General features: G+C 41.3%; 1 protein-coding gene across 2 annotated transcripts in view; it reads left to right on the top strand.

Moving 5' to 3' along the window:
* TCEANC2 (transcription elongation factor A (SII) N-terminal and central domain containing 2) overlaps positions 1–10,473 on the top strand; it is a 37,748-nt gene extending 27,275 nt beyond the window's left edge. For both annotated transcript variants that reach the window (XM_005878660.2, XM_014549779.1), the window contains exons 4-5: positions 1,379–1,572; positions 9,119–10,473. In XM_005878660.2, coding sequence (XP_005878722.1) covers positions 1,379–1,572; positions 9,119–9,307 — 383 coding nt within the window. In that variant the 3' untranslated portion in view covers positions 9,308–10,473. The remainder of the gene's footprint in view (positions 1–1,378; positions 1,573–9,118) is intronic.
* Positions 10,474–16,248: the final 5,775 nt, after the last annotated feature.

Consider the following 16,248-nt stretch of genomic DNA (forward strand, 5'->3'; position numbering starts at 1 on the left):
GCCTGGCTGCCGGCCGCCATCTTGGTTGGCAGTTAATTTGCATATCTCCCTGATTAGCCAATGGGAAGGGTAGCGGCTGTACGGCTAATTACCATGTTTCTCTTTTATTAGATAGGATAATAAGTCTATAAATATTGGTTGTCTTCTAATACAAACAGCCTATTGAGATTACATTATATTTACAAATTAGCTTCAGTATTGGCATTCTTTTACTAACTTTTCATCATATAATATGGTAGTTTTCCCCTTGTTTTACATATTTTAGTAAAAATATGTTATTTTTCATGTGGGCCTATCTCTCCACAACACTTATTGAACCACTCTTCTGATCCCTAGCTCCTGCCATGGTGCTGTCTGCTAGAGGTACAGAAATGAACAAATCACAGCTCTTAACCTCAAGGAGCTCTCTTTGGTGGACAAGAGAGATAACTGATCTAATGGCAACTAATTATAATTATTGTGATAAACAAAAGCCCAAGGTGCTAAGGAAGCACAGAGGAGGCATACAACCAAGCGTAGGGGTGTTAAAGAAGACTTCCTAAAGAAGGGACTCCTGTACTGAGTCTTAAAGACAGAATGGAAGTTAACCAGATGAAGTGGGAAGAAAGAGTATTCCAGGCAGACAGAATGTTTATTGGAAAATATGTTCAAAAGCAGAGACTTTCAAAATATTGAAGTATTTTAGGAGCTACAAGTAGCTGGAGTATAGATGACAGTAGGATGGTAGCTGGAAATGAAGCTAGAAAGCAGGTGGGAGGGTGGCAGATGATTGAAGGGACTTGTGTGACAAGATATGAATTTGGATATAGAATTGAAAGATTTAAGTAGAGCAGTGAAATGGTCAGGTTTATGTTTTAGAAAAAAATATCCCTAAAAAGAGAAAATAAAGTTAAATAAAGACCTCTCTGGCTTCCGTAGAAGATGGCATTAAGGGGTTCCAAACGTATTGCATTTGGTAGTTGGGACTCAAAAGACTCTTTTAATCTAAAGCAGTCTGTGACCTTATTCCCCTTTTTAAGAAATGCCATTTACTATTATAGAAACCAGGTCTGTTGTCCTGTAGAATGTGCCACATTCTGAATTTGTCTGTTTCCTCATACTATAACCTATTCCTCTGCCTCTCATATTTTCTATAAACTGGAAGATAGGATTGAATGAGTCATTGGATTCTGGTTCATCTTTTCTCTGGGAGGAGGGGCAAGAATACTTCATAGGTAGGGCTGTGAAGTGCTACCTGTGTCTTCATTTGCACAAGAGCCTTAAAATCCTTAGGGATGTGAATGACTTTCTAAGTGCCATACACACATCAGTCCATCTAGTCCTGTATTTTTCAGAAGACAGAACAACCTTTCCTTTGGTTTCTCTTCTCTTGCTCCAGGTCACACGGTGAATAAGATGCGTCAACACTCAGATTCAGAAGTGGCTTGTCTTGCCAAAGAAGTTTACACTGAGTGGAGAACTTTCATTGAGAAACATGCAGATAGACCTTCTATTGAAGTCCGAAGTGATTCCAAAACCGAGGCACTTAGGAAAAACGCCCAGAAATTACTCTCAGAAGTGTTGGAATTAGAGGTAATGTCTGGTTGGAATGTGATTATTAGGAGCTCTTGGTTAAATGAGCCTCACATTTTCAAAATGAACTTTCATAGTCTTAGTGCTGTGGCTTTATTCTGTTTTTAAGGGTTCTGGATTTGTAATCATTCTGGGAGACAGTGTTGTAGAAAGGAACTAGCAAAGCTGAATTAAAACCCTGGCTGTATGTACTAGCTGTGGCATCTTAGGCAAATCCTTTAACATGAGGCTTGATTTTTTTTAAACTGTAAAATGATTATTGTTCCTACCACCTAAGGTTATTGGAAAGAGTAAATGGACTATTTATACAAAAGAATAGTATAGTGCCTGGTGATTACAAGTCACTTAATGAATGTTGGCTCCTTCCATTTATTTTATTTATTTATTTTTATTAAATATATTTTTATTGATTTCAGAGAGGAAGGGAGAGGGAGAGAAAGATAAAAACATTAATGATGAGAGAGAATCATTGATTTGCTGCCTCCTACATGCCCCCTACTGGGGATTGAACCCCCACAACCTAGGCATGGGTGGGCTCCTTCCATTTAAAATTTGTTCTCTTGCCACTGAAGCAAAAATTCTTGGATGGACTCTGTTATGGAATATCAGTGGCAAAAGAAATAGCTGTCTATTGAAAAGATTCTACTCCCCCACATATAATCAATTGGCTAGACATAATTCCTATCATCTTCATAGCCAACAGTTCAGGTGACATTAGTGGCTTGAGGTACACATGCTAGAAGGATTTTTGCTCATTAACAATAATATTAATCACCATCATCAAACAAATCTTATATGTCAGTTTGTACTCTGGAAAAATCAGACATATAACATTTATATATTTTCTTCTTTTTAGGGTATCCCTATCAAAGTTTCTTTAAGAATAATTTAATATTATTAACAAAGGAAGCAATTCAGAAGTCTGATTTAAATGCTAGATCTGTTACTATATTCTCTGAAAAAAATTTTAACCTTTCTGTCTCAATTATGTATCCACAAAAGAAGGGCAAATGAACTCATGGTATATTATTTACTTTTTAAAATATAGTTATGGATTTTTAAATACACACTTAGAAAATGTGAAAAACATAGAAAGGAAAAATAAGATCACCATTGAACTTACCACCCGGATATAATCTTGTTAGTATTTTGGTGCATTTTCTGTTTGGTAAATTATTATAACTTTTTAAATGAATGCTATAATATGATTATCCCAAATTATTAAGAGCCAATTATATGCCAAATGTTCCATAAGATAGTTTTATTGATTATTTAAACAACATTGCAGAAAATTAACAATAATTTACATTTATGTTGTCTTTTCATCTTGATCAATATCAGTTAGTGTCATTTTGTATATCCTTTTTTATATATGGTTATTTTTTCATTTTTATAATTTTCAGTGTTATTTGATAGCTCAGCAAATTGCTGTGCTATTAAGTTTGCTTTTCTTTTTCTAAAGGAGGCTTTAATATGAATATTAAGCCCTTGGAAGAGAGAAAAAAATATGAAGGTTGTAAGTCTAAATAAATAACTTTCCAGAATATTGATTAGCCCACAAGACTTGCTATTTGATATTTTAAATAAAGTTTATTTTTTAAATAAACCAAAATTATTACAGAAACATAGAGTGTGGGTATATAATATGTAGTTAATGTGGTGTTAAATTCCAGTTCCCTGTGGTATATTTTTAAGTAAATGATAATAACGAAGCAATGCTTGTAAGGATTAATGAGCAGTTTGCCTACTATATTAAACTCCATAATAATTATCCTTTTAGTTTATCCATTAATTATCCTTTAAATGGCACATCAAGTGGTAAGCACTCAAGTGTTACAAAGCAAAGTTAAAAAAGTGATACATTCGTTAGTGCTTTCCAACATAATTGGAAAAAATATCAGATTAAGCATAGTTGAGTGGTTTTGTTCCCAAAGAGTAAATTTTAAAAATTAAAAAGTATGCATCTTTCTTTCTTCCTTGGCCAAAAAAAAAAAAAAAATCAATTTGTTTTTCTTGCATAAATAGTATTTGATAATAGTTTGATCAGTTTGATGTGTCGAAGAATTATAAACATTTTTGCATAAAAGTTAACTCTTAGCACCTATTGTCATCTGAAACATTTCCATATTAAGGTAAATCAGTGACCCATCTAATCCAGTATCTGGTCTTTGACAGTAACCAATGTTGAGTGCATTCAAATCAGACATCCAATCTCCACAAATGTACTTTATCAGGCAGTAGTAAACCATTGGGTAAGTTACTGGCCCGGCGACTAAAAAGCCTTTACAATTTGATCCTAGCATGTGTTTTTACAGATCTACTCATTACATTTTTTGTAGGAAATAAATGTTTTCATGTTATTTGTTTTTGTTATATTCTTTTGTAGTGAAAGCCACAGATGAGGAATATACACACACAGCCAAATGTATCTCTTTATTACTGTATAGATCTTGCTTTCTAGATTCATAGATTGTTTCCTTGTTCTTGGAATAATGGAATAGATGAATAAAAACTCCATTGTTGAGACCCTGGCTCCATTCCCCTTTACTTTCTCCCTTCCGGATCTTCTTTGTTCTTCTCTACATTTTAGATCTTTCCTCATATGAACATCCCCTGTGGTGTCATTCTCTTACTTCCCCTTCCTCATTATCCACTCTCCTTCCTACCTCATGGCCTGTGATCATTTTCCTATTATGTCATTAAAAAAAATGAACCTGATTCTCAAAGTGAGCCTGTATCATTAAGAGTTATGAAACACTGGCTGGTTGGCCCAGTTGGTTGTCAGATGGTGCTAATGAGATCCAGGTCAGGGGTACGTCCCCATATGGGACTGTTAGTTTTTTCTTTGTTTAATGGCCTCAGACTGCACCTCTGGCTTTGACCAGCTCTTTCATAAATGTATTTAAGTGGTCAAAAAGGAGTGTGGTTAGATAGGTACAAACCCAATCATGCTCTGTGTGCTAAAACTCACACAAAGTTTGCTCCTAGTGGATATTCAATTCAATAGATGTTTAGTACTACTACTGCTAATGCCAGGGAGAATGCAAACATAAGTGAGTTGCATTCCCTGTCTTAAGAAAGCTTACTGTCTCCTGGTGGAGAGCCTGTAAATGACTAACTAATAGAAGGCAAGATGAAATATATCTGAAATGGGTACAAGCAAATGGTGTAGACCAGTGGTCAGCAAACTGTGGCTCGGCAAACTGCGGCTCACGAGCCACATGCGGCTCTTTGGCCCCTTGAGTGTGGCTCTTCCACAAAATACCAACTTCTGCGCATGGGCCACGAAGTTTCAGTCGCACTATACGTGCACACCCACACGTGGTATTTTGTGGTATTTTGTGGAAGAGCCACACTCAAGGGGCCAAAGAGCCACATATGGCTCGCGAGCCGCAGTTTGCTGACCACGGGTGTAGACACACAAAGGACAGTATATGAAATCTGATAGGGGAATCTGGGAAGGTTTTATGGAAGAGATGGCAATTGAATTGGCCTTTGCAAGAGGGGTAGGATTTTGCTAACTTGAAAATACATATAAAATAGAAACATTATATTTCATATCTTATTTGCTATGTGTAGGATGTTATTAAAAGAGCAGGAAAGGAGGGAGGATATGTTGGGGGGTAGGGGAGAAGGACATTCATTTAACAAATATTTACTGACCTCTTACCATGTGCTTGTACCTATGCTAGGCATGGGGAATTTAGAAATGGATCCAGCACAGTATCATCCCTAAAAGGGCTTACAGGCTTCTGTGAGAGACAAATAAACAGTTACAGTACAACATGGGAAGTTCTGCACTTAAGGTACACACATAAAAAAGACCTGTTCCCTTGCTTTTAAAGGGCTTACAGATGTGGCAGACATCACTAATTGATTATGGCACCATTTCCCACTGAGGCCAGAATCCTTGATGAAAGAGCTCTAGGTGGTCATGTTTTATTCTAGGTGATCATGTTTTATATCTTCTCCAACCTATAACCAATTTGTCCAGGATTGGACAACTGAATAACTCACAGGTACAAATAGACAGGGAAGGTAAATCAGATTCTCTGTCTCTGAGACATGTGAACTAGGAAATGCTAAGAAAACAACCGTGGGAGTGTTGGAGGAGTTTTGAGGAAGCAGGGGTAGAAATGTGTAGAATATGGGGAGCAGTGAGTAAGGCAAATGGAGAGGAGCAAAAACCTATGGGGAGGAGACCAGGAAGGTCATAAGATACAGAGAAGGAATATGGTCCCCAAATGAATCCCTAGGTTTCTTGCAGCGTTCCTATTCCCATTTCTACTGGTGCATCTCACAGCAAAACTCCTTCTCAAGGTATCAGTGAGACTCTGGTCCTTTAGCTAAGTCCCAAAGGGCTTACCTAAATCACCAGGTTAGGACCCATTGGAAAGGACTCAACGATTTGGATTGGTTTGGATTATCCAAGGGCAGTTTTAAGTTCATTCACTTTGTGCAATTAACTTTTATACAAAAAGGTACATGATGAATTATTATCCTGTATAATTTACATTTTAATATCACTGATGTTTTTCTTCACTTCTTCATTCTGATTGGCCTTCATTTAATAAGAAGGCATGAATGAGAATTGTTACATGCTTGCTCCCCATTCCCATCACATTGCTGGTAGAACACCTATTCCACTACCCAGCGGTTTTCTGTGTATGTGCAGTCGCCTTTCTAGACTGTAATTCCTGGATGGTAGGGGGCAGGTCTTTTCTGCTCAGTCTCCCTAATACCCAGATCAGGCCAGACTCAGAGTAGCAAATCAGTAACTATTTGCTAGATAAAGTATGTATGAGTATCCAGTTATGAAAATTTCAAGGCACCGTCAGAGTTCTTTTTTAAAATATATACTATAATTCAGTGGAATGGCCATGACCTGTTTTGCAAAAGTATATATACCCTTTTCCCCCAAACAACCATTCCCCTAAAAAACACCCACCTTTTTCTTAACTGTTTAAGTGAATCTCTAAACAGTGACTAACCATCCTCACACTGGATTGAGGAGCCTCTCTGGCAAATGTTGCTGGACAAGTGCTGGCCAGACAACCGGCCACCCTTTCAACCTCCTAAAGTAACCTGCTTCCAGGGCTGCCTCAGGCCAGGGGCTAGTTCGCTGCCCACTCAGGAGGCCATGAAGAGCTCGAGATGTCTGGGTTCTGGAGAGCCACGGAGCCAAGCCACATCCACTCACCCTAGCACAAGCCAGATCAGTCATCAGGACCACAGACTTCCTGGAAGGTCTTGTCTGCTCTGCCTCGGCAGATGTCTGGGCCCACATATTCATTCTCTGTCCCTCTTTTTCTCTCTCAGTCCTATTCTGCTCCCTGCCGTCCTTATTTCTTCTAAGTTTCATTTTTCTGTTTGTTTCGGTCTGTCTGTTCCTTATAGTAGGGTTTTTTTTTTAATCAAGTATTAGGTGACTCTTTTCTATTTTTGGTACACTTTTTTCTTAAACTTTTCTTTTTAAATAGTGTAAGCCCTGGCCAGTGTGGCTTGGTTGGAGTGTTGTCCCAGACACCAAAAGGTTGTGGGTTCGATTCCTGGGCACATACCCAGGTTGCAAGTTTGCTCCTCAGTCAGAGTGCATATAAGAGGCAACTGACTGATGTTTCTCTTTCATCAATGTCTGTCTGTCTGTCTGTCTGTCTCTCTCTCTTTCTGTGTGTGTGTGTGTGTCTATCACTGTCTTCCTCTTCCCTCCCTTCCTTTCATTCTGTCTAGAAATCAGTGGGAAAAATATCCTTGGGTGAGGATTAACCAAAAAAATAATAAAGGTAAATAAAATATAGCATAAGTACACAAGATCAGTGAATTTATCACAAAGCACATGCCTATTTTGTGATAGACCCTAGCCCAGGGGTCCTCAAACTACGGCCCGCGGGCCACATGCAAATACAAATATTGTATTTGTTCCCGTTTTGTTTTTTTACTTCAAAATAAGATATGTGCAGTGTGCATAGGAATTTGTTCATAGGTTTTTTTTAAACTATAGTCCGGGCCTCCAACGGTCTGAGGGACAGTGAACTGGCCCCCTGTTTAAAAAGTTTGAGGACCCCTGCCCTAGCCAGACCCTACTCCTTCTTCAAGTCTCAAGTTAAACAGCATTTCCTTCCAAAGCCAGGCACTGCCCTCCGGGGTTGGGTCCCTTTGCTGTAGCTCTGCGCCCAGCATGTATTCCTGTTCTCTTTCTTAGCACTTGGTGCACTTGTAATCCATGTTCACTACTGCTTCTTACTGGCCTGTGCTCACCATGAAGTCACAGACAGTGCCAGCCTTATTCACTGCTTTTCCCTCTCCCTAAGCACAGAGCCTAGCACATAGTAAGTGCTGAATAAATATTTGAATGAAGGGGGAAAAGCAAGTAAGAGAAAAATTTGTGTCCTGTATTCAAGGAACTCACTGTATTCAAGGAACTCACTATCCAAAAAATGGATAATTGTAGTATATTGTGATAATGACTAAGGGGAACTCGGGACATGTGGCAGCCCAAAGAAGAACTTTCAGTCCTCTGAGCTAGGATTTGCTTTCTTGTATTTGCTTTTTAGCTAAGTTTTGACATACAAATAAGAACGTATTTCCTAGGGAAAGTGTACCTTGCTGAGGGAACAAGTATCTAGCAGATAGAGGTGTGTGAAAGCAGCTTAGTAGGCTCATGCGGGGCGATGCTTAGGACTGGGGAGGGGATGGGCCTGGAAAGGAAGGTGGGGCTGAGGGGCCCCCTGACCAGCAGCCCAATCTGGCCTGGATCCAGACTGCGTGGACCAAGTCCCAGACCTGTCCTACTTTGATTATGTCTGCGACCTTAGGAGGACTTGGGCCTGAGCCAAACCACCCTGGAATTGCTACAGGTCCCATCCCCTAAGTCTGCTGTGCTTAGCTGACCCTGCAAGCATCTCCTCAAACTCTACTGGTCACTCAGAATGCTGAGGGGACAGTCAGTGCAGTGAAAGGGCAGAAACATGAACTTTGGTGTCAGGGCTCCAGGTCAGTCTCAGCTCTGCCTCTTAGTAGTTGTAAGAACTTGAACCTTTCTTTACCTTTGAACCCATTTCCTCATCTGCAAAATGAGATAATAGGAGTTGTGAGCATTCAATGTGAAAAGTGATCTACACACATATTAAGATCCAGATCCAGTGTTTCTGAGATGCAGTAAGGGGTTAAAAGGCACTTTTAAAACAAACCCCCAAAAAAGTATAAACTGTTACACTGATTTATTATCCTTGGTCTTTGTTTCCTGGTTGGTAAAGTACAGGGCCCAGTACCCGTCGCTTAGTTCAGGCCAGTTTCCTGTTATAATGGCAAATATTACCACCCGGCAGGGGTTGTGAATGAGGTCCCTGTCACAAAGCACATGGCCTTGTTCCTTAATTGCCAGGGTGGAATTAATTTGCTCTTCCTGTTTCTCTTGTGACAGGAAGTAGATGTCCTTGAATTTCAGTTGATTAATGGAAGCCTCTGAGCAGAGTGCTTCAGCCTCTCTTGTTTTTAATTCTTATGCGTTGCAAGGCCCTAATTTGATAATTTTGCTGTTTTTTAGATGGATCACCTACTGGTTGAAAATATTGAGCGGGAAACGTTTCATCTCTGCTCCCGCCTCATTAATGGGCCTTACCGGCGGACGGTGAGAGCCCTGGTCTTCACATTAAAGCACCGAGCTGAAATCCGGGCTCAGGTGAAGAACGGCTCGCTGCCAGTCGGCACGTTTGTACAGACCCACAAAAAATGACCTGAGGATGGTTCTAACCCTGGGCTGGGCAGAAAAGAAAATGTGTCCCTTTCTGCCATTCAAAGACTCTTTTGAATTTGGATGATGGCTGATGCTGGCTGTGCTAAATTTTCCCATGGTGCCATTCCTTCAGACAGAGGCTGCAGGGAGCCCTGGGAGACAGGCTGCAGGAAATGCTTCATTAGCTGTAGTGCGCTGGTGCAGCCTAACAGGATGTGCACAGGCTGTCCCTAGGAAGCGCTGTATGGTTGCCATCACCCAACACAGCAAAGGGTGACAGATTTTGGATTTCGCTGTGAGTATGCCAAGGACACCTCTAAACTTCCCCCACGTCAGGCAGATGAAGTTACTACTTTATTTCGCCACCCTGCAGGTAACTGAAACTCAATTACTGCTGCCGCTCACACAGTTCCATCCCCCTGAGTTTAGATGGCTCTGGTGCCTCTCAGAACTCCCCTGTCTGTTCTCTTTGCTCTGCCCCAGGGGTGAGCCTGCCCGAGCCAGCCAACTACCCCTTCTTTCCAGAACTCACTTATCTGAATGCGTCAGCTCCCCCTGGAAGACCTTCTGTGTTGGTCTCCGGAGCCCCCATGCTGAGGCTCCTAATGAAGAACTGGCCTGCAGCATCCCCGCACTCGGGCTTATTTGAATATGTGACACTCTCATTTTAAGGTTCTGTAGAAGATACATAATGAAATTCCTCTTGAAATGAATTACTGTAGTGAAAAAATTCCATACATATATTTTTAAAATAAAATACCTCTACATAGGCCTATTGGAACAATTATGTAAATGATATTTGCTTTTTTTATAAGTAATAATAAACTGGGACTTTCCCCCCGCCTAAAAAAAAAGATATGGTTTGTTCATTGAAAAGTGTTTTGGGTTGAGAAAAAGTATAGTTGGTGAAGATGAAAAATTATTGCAAAGAATTTAGAGAGATGGTAAGACCCAAGAAAGGTTTTTTGAGGTTAAGGGAGACTGGAGCATGTATGTAATCTGAAAAGAAGGAGCTAATAAAAAAGGTGAGATTTAAAATACAAAAAAATAGGGGATGGGTTAAAAAGCAAGGACAGAAAGGAAGGGATTAACATTGCCTATTTAATCCTCTCATCTGTTGTGTTAGTAGATATTGTTTCAGTTTTTTTATATTTCTTCATTTATTCAGCAATCATTTATTGAGCACCCATTCCACGGAGTACTGTGGATACCTAGCAGGAACTGCAGATGAGACCCTGAGGCTCACCAAGCAAAGGTATCTTGTTCCGTTTCCCACTGCTAGGATGTACTGGAGCTGGAATCATAATTAAGCACCCACCAGGCGCTCAGCACTGTGATAGACATTTTAATAATAATATCCAATTAAAGATCAGAAAAGTGAGCACCAGAATGGCTTAGTAGCTTACTCAAGGTCACACAGAGAGTGAAAGGCAGAGCTAAGGTTCAAAACCCAGGTCTGTTTGACTGGATCCAGTCTCCCAGGTTCATTTCATTCACTCTCTTATGGTTACATGCAGATGACACTCCAGTTTGTATCTTCAGACCATACATGGTCCCTCAGTTTCAGATGGTATCTCCAAGATGTCTCGGGGGCTTTGCAGGTATAACATGTCTTTTCTCACTTGGCAATCCTGGGAGCCCAGGCATTCTTGCTAGAAGCGAGAGTCCTTACCCAATCAGGTCCTAATGGTTTTATTTGTCACATATATTTAGAATCACTTGCCTCTTCTTCATCTCTGGTACCACTTTAGGGCTTCATCCTCTGTTGCCCACATGGCTACATGGCTTCCTAGCTGGTCCCTTTGCACCCAGTCTGAACCTCTTCAAATTTATCTCCCTGTGCTAGAAACAGAGTGGCATATCAGAACTGGAAATCTCACCATGTCACTCCCATCAGAGCATTCACATGCTATTTTCTTCTCTAAAATTCTACTCTCTACCTAATTCCCTATGCTTCCCCTACCATAATATCCTGTGTATTGTTCTATTCATATCCACATGTTCTGTGGTTGTGCTTTCGATTCTGTCTCCCCACTAAAGGTAACACAAACTCATGGACACGACAATATGGTGGTTACCAAAGATGAAGGGAGGGGAGGGGGAAGAGAAAGAAGATAACGGGGTCAAATGCATGGTGATGGGAGCAGACTAGATGTTGGGTGGTAAGCACACAATGCAGTATACAGATGATGTATTATAGAATTGTACACCTGCAACTTACATAATGTTAGTAACCAATGTTACCCCAATAAATTTCATTGAACTTAAGCTTCATGAAAGCAGAGTCTTTGTTTTGTTCCCTATTGTATTTCCAGCACCTAGAGCACAGCCTGGCACAAACTAGGTCTCCATAACTATTGAATAGTTGAATGACTACTTGTGGGTGTACAGGAAAGGCATCTAACCAATCAGGTAATACTTCCTGGAAGAAGTGATACTTGTGTGCAGTCCTAAAGGGCAGAAGTAGTTAATTGGGTGGTTGAGGCTTTTGCCTGACGGAGAAAGCAAAGTATGGAAAGACTCAGACCTGTGAAATATCTGGAAGGTGATTGGTGTGGCTGGAGTAGAGAAAAGTAGGGTGAAGAGTAGATGGAAATGAGGCTGGAGAGGAAGGCAAGGACCAGGACCAAATGTGAAGGGTCCTGAACAACAGGTGAAGGCGTATGGACTGATTCTAAGCAGGAACTGGTTAATTTTTGTTAACAGGCTGTGGAAGAAGAAGCTGGAGCCAGGGAGAGAGACTGGGAGGTGGAAGCTTCATTTATAAGCAACCAAAAAGTTCTGCTAATTTAAGGACCCAGAGTAAGTTGAAAACAAATTGCTCTGCGGCTGAAAGGTTTCAGTGGTGATAGTTAGAAAGTAAAATGATTGCAGAGATGTGCTTTGGAGACTTGGAAAGTAGACCGTGTTATTTGTGGCTGTTTTCTCCTTGATGCATGCGCAGAATTTCCATGAACACTAATAGAGCTGTTCTGAGTGCTTGCTGAAGGAAAGGAGGCTTGCAGATATCCATCCAAGCTGACCCACCCACTAAGAAGCACTTCTGAGCTCCAGACTGTGAAGAAGGAAAGGTTCAGCTCCTGCAATGGGGTGAAAAAGTTCCTAGGACCTCTGAGTTCCTAGGTCTGTAAATCTGGACATGAATATGTCTCCTAAATGTGTGTGGTTGCTAGAGGAAGTTTGGGAAATTACTGTTAGAGTCCGCTTCAGCAGCTTATTGATCCTTTTCTTCTGGTGGTTAAATCGGAGGTCCTGGTCCTTTGGGTAGGGACCGAGTCTCCATTTTCATTCATCCATTCACTCAACAAACTAATGTTGCCTATCTTATGTGAGCCAAGGTCTAGACTGGCACTGGAGAAACGGCAATAGATCTCATTTCTACCCTTGAGGAGCCCTTAGATTAGTAGGGAGACAGACACATAAGTAAATAAATACAGTACAGCATACTAGGTGTTTATTGTAGATATTGATTTAAAATGTTGAGAAAGTGGAGAAAGGAGTGATTAATACCATTCTAAGAAAAGATAAAGTCTTCACAGAGAGTTAATGTTTGAACCAAGTCTTGAAGGATAGATAGTTCTTAGCAGAGGGATCAGTATGTGTACAAAAGCCCAGAGGTGTAAAGTGTACGCCTTGTGTCAGTAAAGGCAAATGCTATGGAGTGGTGGAGGCAGAGTTCTTAGACACAGTGGAGAGAAATGGGGCAAAACAATTAGCCAGGGCCTTAGAGGCCTCGTGAAGAAGTTTGGACTTTGGCCTTCAGATAATGGGAGGCTCTGGGAAGTTTTCGAGGAGGTGAGGGAACTAATAAAATGTGCATTTAGAAAGATAAAAATGTTCTTACATAAACAGATACTTTAGAAAAATTTTCAAAATTTAAAACTCCAACAATTTATGGCAAAGGAAAGAGACACTCAAGATTGTGTAAATTAGATAATTCTTTTTTTTTTTTTGACAAATGAAGTTCAGAGTTGACCAAACAGATATCATTAGAGAGTCCCAGGTTTGAAAAATGGCAGGAAGCTCAGATAATGCATTTACTGTGTTCAGTGGTGAAGGAACAGGCAGCTGGCCTTTTCTCATTTAAGGAATATCAGGTTCTTACACTTGTGCCTGTCAACCTTGGTTTTCTTTTGCTGCAGCCTCAGGCCTCAGAGTCTCATTCTGAGATTTGTAATGTGTTTTGGATGTGTTTATCACAGCCATATGGGACGAAGGCTCAGTTTGTTACTGCCCATTATTGCTATCAAAGGGAGTCCATCCAGAAAACAAGGCTTTGGGAGCGTTTATTAGTTCAGTGACACTGCTTCGATTTCAAAAGAGCAATGGTTTGATTGGATGACATTGTATTTTCTTTTAAATCAACCAAAATGATATAATTGCTGTCAAGGATAGGCTTACCCATAAGCTAAGGAGGTTAGTTTCAAGATTCAAGAAGACCAGGTTGTCTAATCAAATGCAGGCTTTTTCTTCTTGTTAAAATCACTCACTCAGTGCATATTTGAGTTCTTATAGGCCAGATTCAGGGTCACAGGAACAAATAAGACATAGTCTCTGGCCCCTGCTTTTTCTTCTTGTTAAAATCACTCATATTTGAGTTCTTATAGGCCAGATTCAAGGGTCACAGGAACAAATAAGACATAGTCTCTGGCCCCAAGAAGTTCACAGTCTGCTGAAGGTGAGTGCCAAGGTCTAGATAAATGATTGAAAAAGGCCAATGATATGAATTATGGGAGTTGAAAGCAAAGGAAATAAGCCAATAAAGATGTTAGAAGATGCCCAACCTCATTAGTAATCAGGGGATGGCAAAGATAAATGTCATCCTTAAAGATCTAAAGGATGCAGCGATAGTGATCACCATTATGACTCTTTAATTGACTGCTCTGGGCCCTACAAAAATAGAAGGATCCTGGAAGATGGCGGTGAATTACAGCAAAATTAACCAAGTGGTAGTTCTAATTGCAGCCACTGTTGTGGCCTCTTTCTTGGAGAACATTAACATGTTCTCAGGTACATGGTATGTAGCCATTGATCTGGTCAATGTTTGTCTTTTCCTTCCCTATCAGAAAGGAAAGTCAGACTTCATATTTGCTTGGAACAGACAAAAATATACAATTACAGTCTTGCCCCAGGGCTGTTAACTCTCCCACCTCTCACAGCCTAGTCTGAAAAGACCTGTACCACCTAGACATTTTGCAGAGCATCATATTGATCCACTACATTGAAGACATCAGCTAATTGGGCCAGATGAGCAAGAAACGAGTATATTGGAAGCCTCAGTAAGACACATGAATTGCAGAGAGTGCAAGCACACACTGAAGATGCAGGGGCCTCACATATCAGTGAAGTTTTTAGGGGCCAGTGGTCTGGGATATGCCAGGGACATTCCCTCCAAAGTAAAAGACAAATTATTGCATCTCCCACGCCCCCATTAAGAAGGAAGCACAATGCTTGGTAGGCCCCTTTGGGTTTGGAGGCAGCGTATTCACACCTGGGAATACTGCTCCATCCCATATCGTGGATGACAAAGCTGCCAGTTTTGCTGGGCGCCCAGATCAGGAAAGGACTCAGCAGCAGGGCCAGACTGTAGTACAAGTAACCATGCTGTGTGATCTGGCAGAATCCATGGTATTGAGGTATCTGTGGTGGGAAATGATGCCTGTGGAGTTAATGACAAGGCCTAGGAGGAGGATCACTATGTAGACCTGTAGGGTTCTGGAGCAGGGCCATGCCATCTGTAGCCAGGAATGACACACTTCACAACACAGCTCCTGATTTGCTACAAGGTTCTGGAAAAGACAGATCATCTGCGCATGGATCATCAAGTTGACCATGCAGCCACAGCTGCTCATCATGAGCTGGATTCTACCAGATCCCCCAGTCATAAAGTCAGAAAGCCCAGCAGCAATTCATCATAAGTTGGACATGGTACAACTGGCATTGGGCACAGCAGCGCCAAAGGGCAGAAGGTAGCTGCATGAGTAGGTGGCCCAGACATCTATATCACCCACCACCTTTGCACCAGTGCCTCCCCTCCTCAGCTGAGCTATGGCTGCCTGAGAAGCTTCAGCAGAAGGTAGCTGCATGAGTAGGTGGCCCAGGCATCTATATCACCCACCACCTTTGCACCAGTGCCCCCCCCTCCTCAGCTGAGCTATGGCTGCCTGAGAAGCTTAATAGCTTGTCTCCTTGGGTCTAGAATAAGATTAGAAAATCGGGGGCAAGGAGCTCTGTGTAGAGGTATGTGGTTGGACCTATGAGCGTGGACATCAAGTGTGAAGGTCATTATATTCCATGTTATCACCCACCAGGCTGTATACCATGGAATAAGCACATAGCCATGTATATGCAGTTGACATCAGCCAGCCTCTATCTAAGGACACCCCAGGCTGGCACATGGGTGCATAAACAGTAATAACCATGGTGACATACAAAGAAGGTATATGTGGGGTCCATAATATGGTCTCACACCCACCAAGACATGTAGTTATTGCTGACGCTGAGTGTTGAGCCTGCCACTTACAGAGACCAACTCAGTCTCAGATACATCTCAGTCCCTTGAGGAGAACAACCAGCCATTTGACAAGTTGATTATATTAAACCCTTTCCACCCTGGAAAGGGCTGCAATTCATTTCACTGGAGTAGACATAGTCTAGATATTGCTTTGTTTGTAGGGCTTTATCCAGCACAACTCTCTAAGGGTTCACAGAGTGTTTGACCTGCTGGCTTGGGATCCCCTATGAGTACAGCAAGGGAGGCGAAGCAGTGGATGCAGGCCATGAATCCACTCGTCCTTTCATGCACTGCACTATCCTTAAGCTCCAGTTTGTAACTATCTCTTGAAGACATAGTGAGGCATCAGCTCAGAAACTCTGGGAGAATAGGGTGCCATTGCAGAGAATGGATAGAGTGTGTGTGTGTGTGTGGGGGGGGGGGGGGG

Source organism: Myotis brandtii, unplaced genomic scaffold, assembly GCF_000412655.1.
Source record: "Myotis brandtii unplaced genomic scaffold, ASM41265v1 scaffold57, whole genome shotgun sequence".
Classification (NCBI taxonomy): domain Eukaryota; kingdom Metazoa; phylum Chordata; class Mammalia; order Chiroptera; family Vespertilionidae; genus Myotis; species Myotis brandtii.